Source organism: Heterocephalus glaber, unplaced genomic scaffold (genome assembly GCF_053883595.1).
Source record: "Heterocephalus glaber isolate CG9 unplaced genomic scaffold, H.glaber_assembly_v1.0 deba00001497, whole genome shotgun sequence".
NCBI lineage: Eukaryota > Metazoa > Chordata > Mammalia > Rodentia > Bathyergidae > Heterocephalus > Heterocephalus glaber.
In genome coordinates this window covers 60,194,154-60,213,610 of record NW_028258320.1, presented here as the reverse complement: position 1 = coordinate 60,213,610, position 19,457 = coordinate 60,194,154, and the positions used below count along the sequence as shown (strand labels likewise).

At 37.6% G+C, this 19,457-nt stretch overlaps 2 protein-coding genes and 1 long non-coding RNA gene across 6 annotated transcripts in view; 1 reads left to right on the top strand and 2 right to left on the bottom strand.

Annotated features, from left to right (window-relative positions):
• Fam53b (family with sequence similarity 53 member B) overlaps positions 1 to 15,059 on the bottom strand; it is a 135,532-nt gene extending 120,473 nt beyond the window's left edge. The window contains exon 1 of one of the 2 annotated variants that reach the window (XM_021253300.2): positions 14,943 to 15,059. The gene's annotated coding sequence lies outside the window, so the exon portion shown is untranslated. The remainder of the gene's footprint in view (positions 1 to 14,942) is intronic. The other variant, XM_087185615.1, reaches the window with a different exon arrangement.
• LOC106008869 (uncharacterized) lies at positions 99 to 8,438 on the top strand. 2 transcript variants are annotated; one of them, XR_015440578.1, is made up of 3 exons: positions 99 to 212; positions 1,432 to 1,520; positions 7,947 to 8,438. It is a non-coding gene; the product is annotated as an uncharacterized LOC106008869 (long non-coding RNA). The 2 variants fall into 2 exon arrangements; XR_001183050.3 differs by lacking the exon at positions 99 to 212 and adding an exon at positions 355 to 1,303.
• Positions 14,512 to 19,457, bottom strand: part of Eef1akmt2 (EEF1A lysine methyltransferase 2) — a 37,806-nt gene continuing 32,860 nt past the window's right edge. For both annotated transcript variants that reach the window (XM_087185622.1, XM_004838756.4), the window contains one exon: positions 14,512 to 15,060. Coding sequence is in view for 1 of the 2 variants with exons in the window: in XM_004838756.4 (XP_004838813.2) it covers positions 14,966 to 15,060 (95 nt within the window). In the remaining variant the exon portion in view is untranslated. The remainder of the gene's footprint in view (positions 15,061 to 19,457) is intronic.

Sequence of the window (19,457 nt, the reverse complement as noted above, 5' to 3'; positions counted from 1 at the left end):
AGGAGGAAATCGGCTTGTCACTTCCTGAACTGTTTGCAACTCGTCCCTTTAACCCGCCCCAATCAGGCCGTTTTGGTCCGCCGCCGCCGCGAGGCCGCCAGACCACGGCTGCGTGAACTCGACCCGGCGCTCGGCGGACGGCGTCGCGGGCCCGGGCGCTCGGCGGCGGCGCCGGCGTGCAGGAGCCCGGCGGCGTGCAGCTACGGCGGCAGGCGAGTGTGCAGTGCGCGTAGCCGCCTGTGGGCGGGGAGTGGGGGGGTCGCGGCGCGCCGCCGGCGGGGCTAGAGGGCGTCCTGAGAACTGAGCCGCGCGCTGGTCGCCCAGCTCGCGCCTGCGAGGCCCGGGGACGCGGGAAGTGGCCCCGGGCCCGGGCCGCGCCTCCACCGCGGCTGGCCGGGACCCTGGCCAAGACCCCCACGGACTTCTCTCCCTGTCCCCAGCACAAGCCTGGACGAAAACCCTTGGCCGCGTGGGCTTCAAACTTCTAGCTTCCGGGTTGTTAGGTGTTGAGGATTGAAAGAAATGATCATTTCAGTGCCCTGCAGGAATGGCAAGGGAGGAGGGACCTTGAAGTGCTGTCACACTTGGGAAAATAACGCGCTGGTTTCCTAACTCGGGCGCGATCAAAATAAAGGAATGTGTACTTCAGAAGCCACATCCAAAATACATGCAACTGGCGGAGGAAGGATTTGTGGTTGCTAAGCAGAGGCAGAGCATGTTTAGCTCTGTAACTTAGGATGTTGACTTAAGTTCAGGAATGTAACCCTGATAGAATAAGCAGAGTGTTTTCATTGTGCAGCTCACCTGGGGGAGGGGACTGTTTTCCTTGTTAAGTGAAGCCTTAGATTTCCCATTACTCCTTTTTTCTGATGTATGTTATTTTATTGATCTTGTATCCAAAAAGATTTTAAAAGGTTTTAGAAAAGAATTCCCTATGCCTGTTTTGTGTTCTCCTTTGCCAAAAAAACAAAACACCTCATTACTTTACATGGATTGTGTCTACGCCATTTGAATGGTTCTATTCATAAATCAGGAAACTTTTTCTGTTGCTTCTAGGAAGCTTTAATTGGTTTTAATCCAATGTTTCAATCCCAGAATCAAATATAAATGAACAATTAACTTCTTGAGCTTTTGTGCACTTGGGAAACTATTATATTTCATGTATTGCTGAAATATTTCAGTTTGTCATCACACTGACCCTATTCTTTTCAGAAAAGCATGAACCAACATCTCCTTTCATACTAACTACAGCACTCCCCTGTGATTCTGCTACAAGATTAGGGTGAACAACAATCAGCAGGATGTGAGTCTATTCATTTCGGGTACATGATGTGGGATATAATCAGTTCATCCCAAGGAAGCCAAAATGAGCTAATATACAGAATATTAAGATACTGATATCCTTACCCATATACATTACTTTTTTTAAAGGAACAAGAACCAAAAATGAACAAAGGACGAAACAAGGGAAAATCTGAGGACTACTACACTTAAGGAAAAGCATCAGCATTTCCCTAAAGGTATCTTACCACAGTATCTATCCCTTCAGTCTTTGAGAGCTTTCAGGATATAGTTTAATTTACTAATTTTGGGGGGTGGGGGGACCGGGGATCGAACTCATGTCCTTGCGCTTGCAAGGCAGGCAGTAGAACCACTAAGCTAAATCCCCAGTCCTACTAATTTTTTATTAGGAGGCCTAGAGTGACTCCTGCTGGCAAACATTCAGTTTATTCCTGCAATTACTAGTTCATTGGGTCAATTTAAAAAACAACATGCAGGGGTCCCAGGTCTGGAAACAATTACTGCAACCATTATGCTTCTTGCTTTCAGGACTATTTGGGTCTCTGAAAATCTCAAGGATGATAGTTATGGGTAGCTACTTTGCTGTTACACCTCCTTTTGGACCCAAAGCAGCCTGTTTTTCTGGTTCTGAGGCTTTCTTGATAGTGTCTAGAACTACAATTCCTGCTTAAGGGGCTGCTACTAACCAATGAATAGCTATTTCTCATTTTCCAAATTTGAATCTTCAAAAGCTAAAAATATGTACATTAAGGCCTGTATCACTTAGTCTTCCATACTGTAGGCTATTTCCACATGAAGTGTAATAAGTCTTATAAAACACTCACTTCTTAGTGCTAAATTTCATGGTTCTTTGTTATAAAAAGTCCTCCCCAAAAAGTTGTTCTACTAAAGCTTGGGTCAGTTCAGAATAGTAGATATTAACCAGGCAAACTCGGAATTTCAAACTGCAAGCTACAGTTGGGGGGAAGGGAAGCTAAATCCTAAACAGTCAACCAAATCAGAACCAGATTTAGAGCACAACCAGACACCTAAACACAAATTCACAGGCCAATTTAGGAATACATCCATAAATAATCTAAAAGTGATCACTTACACCTTTTCTGTTATCTTCAAAGAACATCCCAGGAAATATAAAATGCAGGGATTACTTTTAGTCTCATACTCTAAGAGCAATATATGAAACCCAGTGATAAAGCACAGAAATACTGGCTCTCTTAGCGTCCCCCAAAGGAGGACTACCAAATAGAGGAATGCTTGTGTGCATGGTATGCATCATATATCCACTCAAAACTGCCAGAGATTTAAATTGTGTATCATTCTGTATTAGAGACTCCCCCATTCCAAGTTTAAAGCTCTTAAGCAACAGGAGACAATAAAGGGTGTATTTTATTAAGAAAGGGTGTAGCCAACTATAACTTGTATCAACAAGCTAATAAAAGTATTTACCTAAGCACATTTATATAGAGGAGGGTAAAGGTTGGGTTTTGATATGCACTAAGGAGTGTCCCCCAGCAGTTAGTGGGTATTTTATTTTTTTGCCTTTAGAATCTGATAAATGTGATGTTCAAACTACAAAGAGCTAAGCTTTGAAGTTTCAGCAAGTATCAGTAAACATTCAGTTTCTCCCATCAAATCTATTGTACCTAAGAATTCACCACTAAAAAATTATGAACTGGCTTGAGAGAATAACATACTATTCTTTGTAGACTAACAAAGTGAACTAAACAAATGTCAAACATGTTATACACTGGGCCCAACAGCAATATGCAGATGCATGTGTATTAACCCCTTTATTCAGCTCCCAAAAGCCACTGCCTCTTTGTCACAACTGTTGTATTAAAAGCCAGTCATTCACATTTCACACTGTTCTTTCTACATCTGAAAAGATCTTTTTTTCGAGCAAAACCTTTTAAAATTGCGTATAATAGATTATGGGAAGACAGACATCACCAAATCCACCTGAAGTTGTTTTTCAAATAACTTTGAAAATAAGTTAGCAGAACACACTTCTTTAGAAAATGTGGAAAGTTCCTGGTTATAGCTAGGAAGCAAAAATATAATCCTAACATAGGGATAATTTTCATGTGTGGATCTTATTCAGAAAAATAAATTCTATCATTTTCCCAACATCTATGCCTACCTATAATAGCCCTACCTACTAAGCAGTTATGGCACACTACTCCTTCTGTTCTTTCCTATCTGTTCTTTTTATCCACTGATGACAGTGAGGAATAGCTCTAGCTAGAATTACACATATATTTATACATGTATTTTATACACATATATAAGAAACACACTAGAGATACTTTTTTTGTTGTTCACACTAGAGATACTTTAACCTTTTTTAAAAGGCACTTTGTCTCTTGAAGATGAAGTTACTTTTTGATTCAAGAAATAAAACATTTATTTTCATTGAAAAATAACCACAGTAGTGAATTTAATGATACCAATCTCACTCCTTTGATACAAAGTAAGAGTTGAAAGCAACTTGAAGAGGAATGACTATTGAAATCAGTGCATGTGAAGCTGCACCAGCTTTGTAACTGAATGTCTAGCACCATTGAGGTACGAAAGCATGCCAGCTGGGACGGCATTGTGCACCACAAAGTGCGGGTTGTAAGCCTATGTCCTGAGCACAAACCCTGGTTTCCAAGTTGGCAGGTGTTAAAAACACAGCAAATGTCACGCTTGCAACTCACTGGATGGAAGAGCTCTGGGTAAAGTAAGCTAAAAAGAACACAGTAACAGTTAAAACTTACTTCAATTTGATAATTACTTTTTGTTTTTGGCAAAGTCAATAGTTGCTACTGGTATTGTGTACTATAAGAAAACATAAGCATGAAAAGTAGACACTGAAAAGTTTATGCATGGTAAATTTTTTAAAGGTGTAAAAAGGCTTTTCACCATCTATATTCAGTTACTGGCATATAAAAACCAAACAGATTTTACTATTCTAATAAGAAAATTCAAAAGCATAATCCCTAATCTATTTATGATCTCAAGGGAAGTAGAGTCTAGTATCACTGTAACATGATTAATAACCTATAACCTAAGTTTGTCTTCCTTACATCACCAAAAACATAACTAAAAACAAGCTACAATATTTTCATGTTGCCATTATATGATTAATCAATCTAGAAAATATTTCAACTGTATACCCATGCTAAAAGTTTATTACAATCTTCAAATAAGAACTATTTAAATATTCTTTCTTAAATATTCTTTAGAGAAAATATTTTTTCTTAAATATTCTTTAGAGAAAATCAAACTTAATATTTGAGATACAAACCCAAGCTTTAATTTTTCTGTCAACTCTGCCTTAAAAAAGTCACTGTCTCAAGAAAAATATTTTTTTAGTTCATCCCTAATGATATGGCTATCCTGTCTTTTCCCATAAAAATGAAAATTTCCCATTCATTAGGTAAAACAAACTGTGAAACTAGGTACATTTTTTCATTTTACAAAGCTTAAGTGCTCAATCTAAAGAATGAATCCTTTGGATTTAAAATATTGTGGAAAAAATTAGTGTCTGGTTCCAATGAGTAGAACATTCTGTGATTGATATGAAAAGAATATTTGCCCTATATATACATATTTGCATGTGGATTTAACTCTTTTAAGTTGTTTGTCAATTTATTGTATGACCAAAAGTAAAGACCTTTTAATTCATACCATTACAAAAGACCAGCCTTGCCCATCTGGTATATGCATATCCCTACAACTGAAATATAAAAGGACTGATAGGAGAAGTTAGCTTGCTTTGTTTTCTTTTAGCTTGCTATTTTAAATACTAGTTTATAGCTCCTTTAACTTTCACAAGGGACCAAAAAAACCCCAAAACTTGCTCAGACAGGTTAGTCAGCCTTGTACTGTACTGTTTGGTTTGGTTTTTTTGGGGGGTACCCGGGATCAAACTGGGGACCTTGCGCTTGCTAGGCAGGCAAAGGAACCACTGAGCTAAATCCCCAGCCCAATGTTGTACTGTTAAACTACCTAATATAAAGAATGAAGCTGTAATTATTTTCTAAAGTCATTGTACATTTCTTCTTGTCCTCATGTGTATAGAACTTTCTTAAAATGATTGAAAGACCAAAGCTCTTTGGAGTTAACCAGAGAAAGCAACATTGCTCTGGTCAACATTTCTATAGTCATATTAGGTACGCTAGATGCTAATATACTCACTTACCTAATAATAAAAAGGTTCAAGAAGTAAATTGAAAATCAAATGTTTTCTAGATTAGCAAAAATAACTGGTTCACTGTAGTTTTTATATTATACTGTCAGTTCCAGTATACACTAAATTCAAATCAGATAAACTAAAGTATTACCCAACATCAAACTTTAAAATGCCACTGTGTATAGCACTGTTAACTTATAGCAAGGAAAATAAACATGACTCACAGATCAAAGGAAGTAAATCTGGAACATGCAAGGTGAAAACCAGTTATAAAATCTTAGCCCACTGCTTCCTAACTGGTCAGTAAATGGCCCAAATCCAACACACAATAACTGTCATGAAACTGAATGCCACCAACTTCCTAATGCATGATCATTTGGGGACCTGCTCTTGAGTCTCTGATATCACTTGAAATAATGCCTTGGCACTCAGCTCCAGTGAAGCAAAGTGTAGATATCCTTGCTCATTTGTTTTCCATGCAGATACATCCACATTAACATTTCCCCTATCGTACCTACATTTATTACTGAATAATTACCACTAAAAAGATAATGATCAGCTGGGGATGATGGTCCCTGCCTACAATCCTAGCATTCTGGGAGGCTGAGGCAGGAAGATCAAAGTTTGAGCTCAGCCTGGTGAACTTAGCAAGACCCTGTCTCAAAATTTAAAAAAAACAAAGAAAACGACTGGTGATGTAGCTCGGTGTGAAGGTCCTAAGTTCAGTGCCCAATACCAAAAACAACAACAACAAAAAAAACTAAATCTGAATCTGAGGGGTATTCTTAGCCTCTGCTGAAACATATCATAAAAGGACATCTGAAGATCTGGCATCATGAGATCTAGTCCTCATTCCTTGACTAACTAAAGAAAAAGGTGCTGCAGCACAAGCCCTGGCTAAACACTAAGGAAGAAATATGATTTTTTAAAAAGAAGTTTTGAAAGGCCCACCTGTTCCAAATGGTCTCACTCATCTACCCATTCCTCACCTTCTCTCTTCACTCATTTAATCACTCCTAGAATGCCTTTCAATGAATATATTATTCACTTGGTGGCACAGAGAGGTAAAATCCTGAACAATTAAACATATTAGCTCCAAAGGGAAGAAGGGCCCTTGGAGGAAAGAGTATTTATTTGACATTGATGTGTGGTAGGAATCACGCTAAGCTGCTTTACTTTTATTTTTCACTTAATATTCACAACCCAATAGGTAGGGTCTACACCACTGATTCGCTCTGTGTTGTCAAACTGCTTCTAAACACCGGGTATGGTGGCGCACGCCTGTAATCTCAGCACTCAGGAGGCTGAAGCAGGACTGTGAGTTCAAAATTAGCCTGGAATACATAGTGAGTTCAAGGCCAGGCTAAACACATAGCGAGTCCCTATCTCAAAAAGCTACTTCTAAAAAAAAAAAAAAAAAAAGCTACTTCTAAGAAATGTATGGAAGGGAAACCAACCTTAATAAGTATCTATTACACCTCAAGCACTTTCCTAGCATGTTTAACATATTTCAAGTTCATCACAGGATGAACTAAGCAGTTACTGGGACAAATTGCTAGCAGCCCACAGAGGCAGAGGGTACAAAAGGGCCGACCCACTTATTAGACTCAAGTGTGATCTCTGTGTGGCATAAGAACTCAGATATCTCAAAGCCTGGGGAATTAGTGGTAAATTAGGTCAGCTATGAGTGATCCTTCAGGTTATCACAATTTTTCTTTGGACCCGTCTTGATCTTTCTATATATAAAAGGGAAGTGGATTAAATAATATGATATAAATTTCTGAATTTATTGGATGTATCATCTCTGGGATCAGATGAATACAAACAGAATTATCAAATATATATCAGAGACAATCAATACTTAAATGTAAAGTTTAACAAAATACCCCCCAATTTTTTTCTTTTGGTACTGATGAATCCAGGGCCTATGCACTGAGCTACATCCCCAGCAACCCTCCCCTCTTTGAGACAGGGTCTAAATCACTAAGTTGCCCAGTTTTGGCTTGAACTAATGATCTTCCTGCCTCAGCCTCCCAAAGCGCCGAGATTACAGGTGTGTACCACACATCTGGCCCAAAATAGTTTAGATTTAAAACACTCATCTGTTTGCTTCAAATAGTTTATTATATGTGCTTACTTTTTTTCATGTACAGATACCTTGGTTTCAAAGAGCTATTAAATTACCTAACAACTGACATTTAGCAAGTATTTAGTACTACCATATATCTTGTAGGCCTTTCTCTAAACTTCAGATCAATTTCAAGGATTAAGGACTAAATGCTGGTTTCCTCCAAAATCCCTATGTTGAAAGCTCTAGAAATTATAGTTAGATGAGGGCATGAAGGTTAGACCCTAGGAATGTGCATTAATACCCTTATATAAAAGGAGATACATGAGAACTTGTGTGCTTGTGTTCTTTCTCTCTCTCTCATTCTTTCTCTCTCTCCACCTTCTTCCCTCTCCTTAGCACACACAAAGAGGGGATGTGAACACACAGAGAGAGGACAGCCACCTACAAGCCAAGGGAAAAGGCTTCAGAATAAAACATACCTTTGCCATCACCTTGATCTCGAAATCCTAGCCTTCAGAACTGTGAGAGATAAATTTCTGTTGTTTAAAGCCTCCAGTCTGTAGCACTGTATTATCAAAACCTGATAAAGAACTTTAAACGTCAACTTGTTAGTTGAGCATGGAGCCACAGGCCTTTAATCCCAGCACTTGGGAGGCGAGATGGAGGACTGCAAGTTCAAGACCAACCCGAGCAACTTTAGTACTTATGACTTTGTCTCAATAAAAAAAAAAAACGGTCTGAGGGTATAGCTCATTGCAAAGGTCCTGAGTTCAATCCCCAGTACTACAAAAAATTAAATAAGCAAATAAATACCAGTTTATTGAATGTCCTAAACTACAGAGAGAAAAACTGAACCCTAGAAAAGGAAAGTCATTTGCCTAGGTCCAGCTGGCTTTTTATTTTATTTATATATATATATATATATATATATATATATATATATATATATATATATGGGTTTTTTTGGTACTGGGGATCAAACTTGGGACCTTGTGCTTGTAAGGCAGATGCTGGAACCCCAGCTGGCTTTTTTCCCCAAAAGTTAGTATTTTTTAAAAATAATTTCTCTTTGATATTTATTGTATTAACAAATTTTAAACACAAATCACCTGTAATTATAAAATGAAAAGAAGCTGGGCATGGTGGCACATGCCTATAATCCTAGCATTCTGGAGGCTGAGGCAGAAGAATTGCCACAAGTTTGAGGCCAGCCAGGGCTACATAGTGAGTTCATGGGGCCAGGGATTTAGCTCAATGGTTCCGGCGCCTGCTGCGAAAGCGCAAGGTCCTGAGTTCGATCCCCAGTACCAAAAACAAATAAAAACATAGTGAGTTCATGGTCTGCCTGAACTACACTGCAAGACCCTGCCTCAAAAAAAGAAAAGAAAAAAGGAACCAAATAATTCAACTAATTTGCAAGTTCAGAAAATAATCTTATTTGTTGAAAATTATTAGTAACTTTACCTAACAAGATGATCTCTCTTACTTTTAGTTACATAACATTTTTATCATATAGACATCCTAATAGGAAACTTTGGTTCACTAACTGAACAAACATTTGGAAAAGACAGTTTATTTCATAATGAGATCCAGTCTTTGAACTGCTCTTTTAGTTCAATCTATTTAATTACTTTTTTATTAAATAACAACCACAATTGGTACTTCCAACTACAAAGCCATGTGAAAGTCTATCTTATCTCTTGAACATTTTTGACCCAGCTGCTCTCTTGACAGAATCAGAGCTTCCTGTCTAGGCCTGCTGGGGTTTGCATTGGGCAGTGATGGCAAACCTTATAGAGCTTTTAATGATACAAACAGCCCACTACAGCATACATGCCAGAAATTTGCCACCACTGGTATAGGGGATGTGTCTCATGTGCTTTGCTTCTGATTGCTTCTCAAAAATCAACAAATATGTATTACTGTCATTCAGAACAACAGTACAAAAGCAGTTCCACTGAAACACAAATGGACCTCAAACATTCTATTTGTAAATAACACAACATACAATTTTCACTCACAATTTCAGGCCTTTCTTCCAGCACTTACATACAGTTCTTTAATTCAACCCAAAATGTTTCATTAAAAACTGTATCATGATTTTCCCCATTCACAGTACAACTAGGTTTTTTATTGACAACATGGAAAGAAAACCTAATTATTAATGCTTCAGTACATCAGAATTTATTTGATTACCAAAACCAACACAGTAAGGGCTAGATACTGTCACAGAAGAGCAGACGGATATGGAGTATAAACTGCCCTTTCCTCTACTCTTCCTCCCCATACCCCACCCTTCAAAGTTCCATGGTTGGAAATCATCCTAACTTTTTTTAGCCAGGATGTACTAAAATTAGATGGGAACAAAGGCCTGACATTTTCATATTAGCAGAGGGGTTAGGAAGCAAATGTGAACTGGCAGCACCCACACTCATCTACATTTAGTCCCTTCCTCCCAATCCCCTCCTCTCTGAAGCACTACCACAGGGGAGGGAATGACAGCTATCTTGATACTATCTGCGTTTTGCTATTATCTTTAATAATAAACTGCTTTATCTGTAAGTATATTAAAGAAAAGTGATAAATATAGTTCACAGTCTCCTTAGTCAAAACCAGAGTATTTTCCTGTTTCTAAGCCACTCTGATATTATCCAGGATATGCTAATTGCTGGATCGTGTGTAAATGTTTATGTATATAGGAAAATGAATTGATTAAACTTGCTTTTCTTAAGCTTCAAGACAGTATTCACAATAAAGATCACTCAAATAAAATAACATTTGCTAATGCAGTAATGACATTCTAAAAATATAACATGGGTAAAACTTTTCTCCATAAAACAAAATCATTTCTTCTGAAAAAATGTAGATTTTGGTTACTTATATCTTCCTCTAATAAGCTAGGCAAGTAATTTGCAAATACTTTAAATCACAATTGATTGCTTGGTTATAAGTCTTTCTTACAATAGTATCAGCATGACAAAAGTACATTCTGCCAGCCTATACATTCCAATTTTTGAAGTTCTAGTCCATAATAGCAGGATATTGACACATTCATGTCTTGGGAATTATTCCTATCTTTAAATTTGATTTGGGCCTAAACTAGGTGTCCCACACAGTGACAGCTCAAAATTCAGCAAGAAAATCCCTTTTAATGGTTAGTCTAATGCACTATGTTATAAAGATTTTTAAAACTCAGTAAGTACCGACTCGAGCTCTCTTTTTTTTCCGGCTACTAGAGCCCATCTTGACATCTAAGCTGGAAATGAATGATCTTTCAACAACACTCCAGGGATTTTGCTAAGGTCATATTCAATCATTCATTAGGCTTCTTACCCAAAGCTTTTCAGAGTTCCATTGTAGAGCTGGTTTTATTCAGCATTTATGTAGCCTGTGGGCTTGGGTATTTGTCTGCTTAATGTTGAGTTTCATTTCTATGCCCCTAACATAGGACTCCATCAATTGACCAAAGAATTTCAAACTATTCTCTTACTTTTCTAACAAATTGAGTGGTATGTATGAAGAATAAATTAGCATTAATTTTCTTCCATTAACTGTTAATAAAACATGCCCCTGCACTCCTCCTTCTACTGACATCTCTGTTTTCTGCCTAAGTAAAAAAAAAAAACACAACCCCGATAAGATTTCCTAATTTTTTCCCCACTATGCAATTGCCTTTCAGCCTAATATGTTCCATGGTTCCCACAAAGAAACCTTGTCATGGCAGCCTTTTTCCAGGAAAATATACAGGACAAGACTCCTTTCCAAGTCCACCCATACCCCCACTACAATTAGCTGAAGAGGTTGCTATGGTGGAACATAGACACTTGGCTGTCTCTGGAGCACACAGACTAGCTCACGGAGCCAAAAGACAGGAAATCAAAACCCAAGTCCCTCCCCTGGAGTCAAGATGATTGTCCACATTTGTACATATTTTCATTACAGGCCACGAGACAGAGAAACAGCAGATAGACGGGCAGACACACACACACAAACACAAGTCTATAAAATAAAATTAAGAAAACAAAGTCTATTAAGATTAGCAGAGGTGAGGCTGGGGATTTAGCTCAGTGGTTCCACCGACTGGCTAGCAAGTTGATCCCAGTACCAAAAACAAACAAACAAAAAACAAACAAAGATTAGCAGGGGTGCTCTTTATTTCTTTGCATACCAATTTGAGGAAAAAATTTTTTATGGCATCAGGGATCGAACTCAGGACCTTGCACTTTCCAGGCAGGCACGGTGCCACTGAGCTATATCCCCAGCCTCTTGAGGAAAATTATTTTAAGGCTATATAAAAATTACTGATGTAGGTTTCTTAAAAATTAAGTTTTCTATTGTACTCTAGGTGAATATACAATGAGGCCAATATCCAATACTGTATTACAGTTAGAAATTTTAAAATAGATTATAAGTGAATTAGAGCATATTATTCATAAAATGATTATCTTTTGTATATGTTTAGCAACCTTCTCTCAAAATAAATAAAAGATTGCATATATATCATAGATGAAGGAAAGCAAGATTTTTTTCTGCTATGATATGGAAAAAAATCAGTTTGTATTTATTTCTATTTATTTATTTATTTATTTATTTTGGTACTGGGGATCGAACTCGGGACCTTGCACTTGCGAGGCAGGCAGCGGAACCACTGAGCTAAATCCCCAGTCCTGTATTTATTTTATTTTTTTGGTACCGGGGATCGAACTCGGGACCTTGCACTTGTGCAGCAGGCGGCAAAACCACTGAGCTAAATCCCCGGCCCCCTATATTTGTTTTTAAATGGCTTTAGTAGCTGCTAAGCGTAGTGTCAGGTTTGATCCCCATATACATAAAATGCTAGTCCCCCAAAATAACTCTTAATTTGTGCACTTGCCTTAAAACAAAATGTTTTTAAAACTGTTAATTGGTGGAGTCCATCCATTCAAGCTTCAGTTCCCTTTGGACTTGCATACGCACTTCCTACATACAGAAGTGGCCTGTTATGCACCAGTAACATGGTGAAAAGCAACAGCTGTAAGCAGGCTTCTCAGAGAAATCTTGTTTGCATTTCAAACAAGTTTCCTCAAAATAAGTGCATTTTGATTAAATAAAATTACAATTCCAACTTCTTATCCATGGAAAACAGCATTCATTACATAACTTACTGCTCTTTTTTATAACTGTAATTTTGTTCATAGTTGCCCACCTATTCATAAGATTTAATAATACTGAGTTTAATAATATAAAGTTTTAAATATAAGTTTTAAAACAAATGTATTTATAGTTTATTTCATTAACAGTGGCATTTAATGGTCTGGTTCCTAACAGCTTGGTATTATTTGAAAATACTAATTTCATGTTAGCATTTTATACCTTCCATTTATTCTGATTTCAATCCTTAAGAAGCTGCCTTCTAGCAAGATTAAAATACTAAGAAGAATGACAATTCCCTTTTCCTAATCTTATCAACAGCTCCATGAGTCAAAAAAGAATTAAAAAGCCTTTACCTTTGCAAATGGAACAAACATGCCCCACCAGGGACTCAAACATCTTTTTTTTAAACAACCCATTCCAAGTTTTCTGTGAATCAAACTCAATGTCTCAGTCTAGTCATATGTAGAAAGCCTATTTTGTTGGATTGGTAATATATATAACCACTTGAAATTCTAAAAGATTACTTATCTGTTAGTTCAAAAGACAATGTGAAAAAAACAAAACAGGTTTCCTCAATAAATTATAAAACTATATGTTGCTGCAGTCTCAGAAAACCAACATAATTTTTAAAATGTTTAAATTGGATATATTTTGAAGTAATTTCTCACTTATTATACTTTATAAAAGCTTTCCCAGGGGGCCGGGGATTTAGTTCAGTGGTTCTGCTGCCTGCCTCGCAAGCATAAGGACCCAAGTTCAATCCCTGGTACCAAAAAAACCAGAAAAAACAAAAAGCTTTCCCAGGGCCAGGATGTAGCTCAGCAGTGCAGCGCCTGGCTAGCAAGAGCTAGGCCCTGAGTTTGATCCCTGGTACCAAAAGAAGAAAAAAGAAAAGACCAAAAAAAAAGCTTTTCCAAAACTGCTGTTTTTGTCCAAAAGTCCATGTAATGAACCATTAATGGTTAGTGTTGATCTAAGACTCATACCACCCTCAACCCTCAAAAAATAAAAAGGAAGAGCCAGGCTTGGTGGCACACACCTGTGATCCCAGCGCTCAGGAGGCTGAGGCAGCAGGATCACCCCCCCAGCTACATAGTCAGTTCAAGGCCCGCCTGAACGTAGTGAGACCCTGTCTCAAAAAAAAAAAATTTTTTTAAGGATATAATGCTATACTTAATAATGGAGAAACATTTACTAAATAACAAAAATTGTGAGTTTTATAATCCAGTAGGCCCAAAAAGCTGAACAATCATCAAAATTACATAACTTTTTAAAACCTTGCATTATGACTCCAATATTAAAACACTACCCCAATGCAAAATGGCATTAAGTATTATCTTTCTTGTTGTTGTTATTGTTGCAATACTGGGTATTAAACTCAAGGCTTTGGGTACATGCTAAATGCTACACCAATGAGGTATATCTCCAGCCTCCTTATCTTTTCAAAGCAATATGTAAATACACTATCTTGCTAAATTAGCCCCTAACTAGAACATTTGCCTCTATATCCCTAAGGGCTTCTCCCAGAAGAATGACAAAATTCAATTCTTTTTTGTTTTAGTTTGGTTTCTGTTTTGTTTTGTTTTTTGGGTTTTTGTTTTTTGTTTTTGTTTTTGAGACAGAGTTTTGCTAGGTAGTTCAAGCTGGCTTCAAACTTGCAATCCTCCTGCCTGAGTCCCCCAAATGCTGGGATTACAGATGTGTACCACCAAGCCTGGCAATAAATATTTCCTGATCAACTGATACATTTATTTGATTTTGCCTAATTACATATGTGAAGGTCAGGAAGTTCTTCCCAGCTGTTAAAGTATTTTAAAAATAATCACCATTCAACTCAAAATAGTATTTTTTATTGTTTCATATTTTAATAAAACACTAAGAAAGTTATTTTGTTATGCTGGCCCTGGAATAGTTTGGTGAAATCTTCCTAAACAGCTATACTGAATTCAACTTTACCAAGGCACGAAAATCAAGAATACAGGCTTTTTGTTAATTCATTTACTTAAAGCTTTTAACTGTTTAGCAATTATAGGAAATTGTTTAAAGGTAAACAATGGAAAAAATATTTACATTTCAAGTATAAAAGCAAATTTATTCATCAGTCTCTTAAAAGCAACCACTTATATACTCATGATTTTTTTTCACCATCCCATTATAACTAGTCACCATGTGTATCCTGTGTACTTACTAAACACTTATTTGCACTTGTATTTTCTGTATTAGATATACTTTGCTGTGTAGCTTCTTTTAAAAAGCTACCTGAATTTGTCCAAGGAAAAGTCTCACTTTTTCTGGAAAACCAACGCTGCTACACTGTTTCCAGATCTGCCTCCAAAGCTGAACGTGGGTGTTGGCAGCTCTTCAAAAAGTTCAAATCCTGTTGGACAAAATTAAAATACTTTTAATTAGGGATTGAATCTCAGTTAAGGGAAATTTGTATTAACATTGTACTTTTTATTTTTGTGGTTCTGGGTATTGAACCTAGGGCCTCACACATATCACATACATACTAGGAAAGCCCTCTACTATTGAGCTACACCCCCAGCCTTTTTCTTTTTTATTTTAAGACAGAGTCTCATTAAATTTGAGGCTGGCCTCAAACTTGTGATCCCTGTTCCTCCGCATCATGTCCGGCTAACATTTACTTTCAAATCCCTTATAAGGGCCAGGAATTTAGCTCAGTGGTTTTGCCACCTGCTGTGCAAGCACAAGGACCCGAGTTCGATCCCCAGTACCAAAAAAAGAAAAAAAAATCACTCCACAAATCCCTTATAAAACTGATTTCAAACTCTGAATGGTGATTGAATTTCATTTTGTGATTTTCTATTTCTACTATGAGTGCATGGCGTGTGTGCAAACCCAAAAAACATTTTGAAATGAACAAGGAACAGACAACACCAAAAACACATTGCAAAAAAAGACTCCCTCTCAATCTATTTCCTCCACTTCCTGTTTACCATCCCTTCCACCTACATCTCTCTTACCCTATTTCACTGCCTTCTTTACAGGAAGCAACTATCATGTATTGAATTCTTACCATGTGTCAGGCACTGTTTTTTATATGGTTTTATTACAGGAATTCAACTAATCCATATCACACATATAAAAGTGCTTAACACAGAAAGGTTTAAAAAACCTGGAAGCAAAAGTGCATTTGTAGAAGATGAAAACATTCTGGGGATGAATGGTGAGGACAATTGCACAATGATGTCAGTGTACTTATTCCTCTGAACTGTACACTTAGAAAGTGATTGAAATGGTAAAATCTTATGTGTTTTACCACAAGTTTTAATTGAAATTTTTTTTTTTTGGTACCAGGGATTGAACTCAGGACCTTGCGCTTTCGAGGCAGGGAGCAGAACCACTGAGCTAAATCCCTAGCCTGGGACCTTGCACTTTTTTTTTTGGTACCGGGGATCGAACTCAGGACCTTGCACTTGCAAGGCAGGCGCCGGAACCACTGAGCTAAATGCCCAGCTGGACCTTGCACTTTTGAGGCAGGCGGTGAAACCACTGAGCTAAATCCCCAGCCCGTTTAAAAAAAGAATTTATAACAAAGTTCAAAACCCAAACTGAACCAGTAAATTGGTCTTGGAAAAAAACAAACTAGTAATTTTCCATGCAGCACAGTGTGGTTATTCAAAAACAAAACAAAACTAACTTGAAGTCAAATGTCCTGAGTTCAAATGTGAGCCTTCCCACTTATTAATTGAGAGATATACGGGTCAAGACACCTTCTCTAGACTCCTGAATTCAATGCAAGGAAATTACAGATACCAGTGTCCCCTATGGAACTCAGTGATTTGTAAAGATCCCAATAAAACAATGTGGTGTTTTTCTAAACTATAAAATAAGATGCAAATATAACATTTTATTACTTTGGTTTCAAAGAATAAAACAGTGCTGGGCATATAGTTAGTTCACCCATAGAACACTTGCCTAACATGCACAATGGCTTGATTCCTAGCACCCCAAAAAATAAACAGAAAATAAAAATTTTAAAATGTTAACCAAGGTTTCCCTTTAGTGACAGGACTAACAGTTTGAGAGGATTTTTATTTGTTTCCGTGCTCTGAGTTCAAATAACTATTGTAAACAGAAAAAAAATGTTTAAAAGATTATATATTCATATCAACTAGATTTTTATATTTTGTGTCATTACATATTCTAATTCATATTCTTTATCAAACTTCACCAAATCTCCAGTTTTGTTGTTGTTGTTGGTTGTTTTTTGAGACAGAGTCTTACTATGTAGCCCAGGCTGGCTTTGAACTCTCTATCCACCTGTCTGAGCCTCCTAAATGCTGGGATTACGGGCATGCATGCCACCATGACCAGTAAACTTCACCAAATCTTAATAAATATTAAGATACTCATTAAAAATATTCAAAAACACAAGCACAAGGACCCGAGTTCGATCCCCGGTACCAAAAAAAAAAAAAAGAAAAAGAAAAATTCAAAAACAGATCACCAGGCATAGTGAAGCACACTTGTAATCCCAGCACTTGGGAGGCTAAGGCAGCTAGATCGCCACAAGTTCGAGGCCAGCCTGGGCTACATAGTTCAAGGCCAGCCTGAACTACATAGTGAGACCCTGTCTCCAAAAAGAGTTGTTTTTTTTTCAAAAAGAATTTTTTTTAAAAAAATCAAAAAACAAACAGGAGCTGGGGGATTTAGCTCAGTGGTTCTGCCACCTGCCTCACAAGTGCAAGGTCCCGAGTTGATCCCCAGTACCAAAAACAAACAAACAAACAACAACAACAAAACCAGATCATACACTGGGCACAATGGTGCATGCCTGCAATTCAAGACCTTGTATCAAAACAAAATATTTCAAAGGGGCTGAGAGGTAGGTTAATGGTAAGAGTTTCTGGGTTCAATCCCTAGTATTGCAAAAAAAAAAAAAAAAAAAAGATAGTAAGAAAACTTTCTCAAAGAACAGGCATTTGAATTAGCATGATGTCTACGGCCATACCACCCTGAATGCACCCAATCTCGTCTGAAATAGCATAATGCATGATATACTTTAATGTTGGAAAATGGAACCACTGTATTAGGTACATGGGCACACACCCATATTTGTTTTCAGAGATTTTTTACATATGCTTAAAATGAACATTTTCAAGATACAATGCAGTGGTATCAATTTTCCAGAACTAATTTTTTAAGTCCCTGAACCTAAACCTATAGAAGTTATGTAAGATTTCAGTATATAATGCACCAGAATCTTTTCTGGGGGAGGAGGGAGATACTGGGGATTGAACCTAAGGCCTTTGCACTGAGCTACATACATCTCAGCCAGTTTTTATGCGTTGTTTTTTTTTCTTCTTTCTTTTCTTTTCTTTGAGAGGTTTTTCAAAGATAGGCTCTTGTTATGTGGCCCAGGCTGGCCCTGAATTCACTATGTAGCCCAGGCTGGCCTCGAACTCATGGTGGTCCTACTGCCTCAGCCTCCTGAATGCTGAGATTACTGGCATGCGCCCAGCTATGCTTTTTATTTTGACACAGGGTCTTACTAAGTGACTAAATTGCCCAGTCTGGGCTCAAACTTGCCTCCTGCCTCAGCCTCACAGAATGCTGGGATTATAGGTGGATGCCACCATGCTCAGTCAAAATCTTAACTAGTGATTGTATTCCATTGATGGTTAACAGAGGATTTTAGTTGGCCATGGTGGTGCACACCTGTAATCCCAGTACTTGGGATGCCAAGGCAGGAGGATCACTGAGAGTTCAAGGACATCCTGGGTTATACAGTGTTATGGCTTGTGTCTAGATGTCCCCCTAAAAGCTTCATGCAGTCATAGGTGGGGCTTTTCAGAGGTGGCTGAATCCAGAGTGTGTGACTGATTCATGTTGCAATGCTAGGATGAAGGGTGCTAGGATTAAGGGTGGGTGATTACTAAATCAGTCCACTGATTGGTTTGGCACCTCCCTAATCCCAGTAGACTGGATACAATATAAGGAACAGAAAGACGTTTGTCTTGTCTCTTGTTTGCTTTGCTACCTTCTGCCTCCCATGAACTGTTTCTTCTCTGCTATGCCTGTCTGCCATCCACCCTGCCTTGGAGCCAGGAGATTATGGACTGATTCCTCTACAAACTGTGAGCTTAAATAAATCTTTCCTCCTTTAACTTTTGAGTGTCAGGTATTTTGTCTCAGCAACAAGAGTAAAGTATCTAAGACACATAGTGAGCTCAAGGCCAGACTGAACTGCATAGCAAGACCCCTCAAAAAATTTAGTAAGTTTAGTCTATATGCTTATGTGGTGAGGTTACTAACATTTTCAACTTTTTCACAATGAATCTAGATTACTTTTATAGTAAAATACATTGCTGTTGTTTTAATTCAGTCTTTGTAATAAAGTTAAGCCCCTTGGATATCAAATTAGAACACTATGATATCTGACAACTGATTCAAGTTGACCCTCCCTGAACAAATTACAACACAAAATGTTTACACTGTATGAATAGTGCTACCAAGGAAAAAATGCAAGATTAATTTCAACAGTTTTATGAATATTTACACTTAAAATAAGAAAAGAACTTAAAAAAAAATAGTAAGGCCAAGAGAAATGTACCAGCCATCTGAGTAGCTAGTAACAATCTTTGACAGTGATACATGGCAGGGTACTGTTACTGTCCTGCATCTAACTCTAAACACCATCTTCTAAGAGACTCATGCCTAAAAAATATGTCATCAATGGTATGTAATTATTTCTTTAACATTTCTTTTTATAACATTTCACTTATTTTAACTCTGTATTTAGTTCTAAAA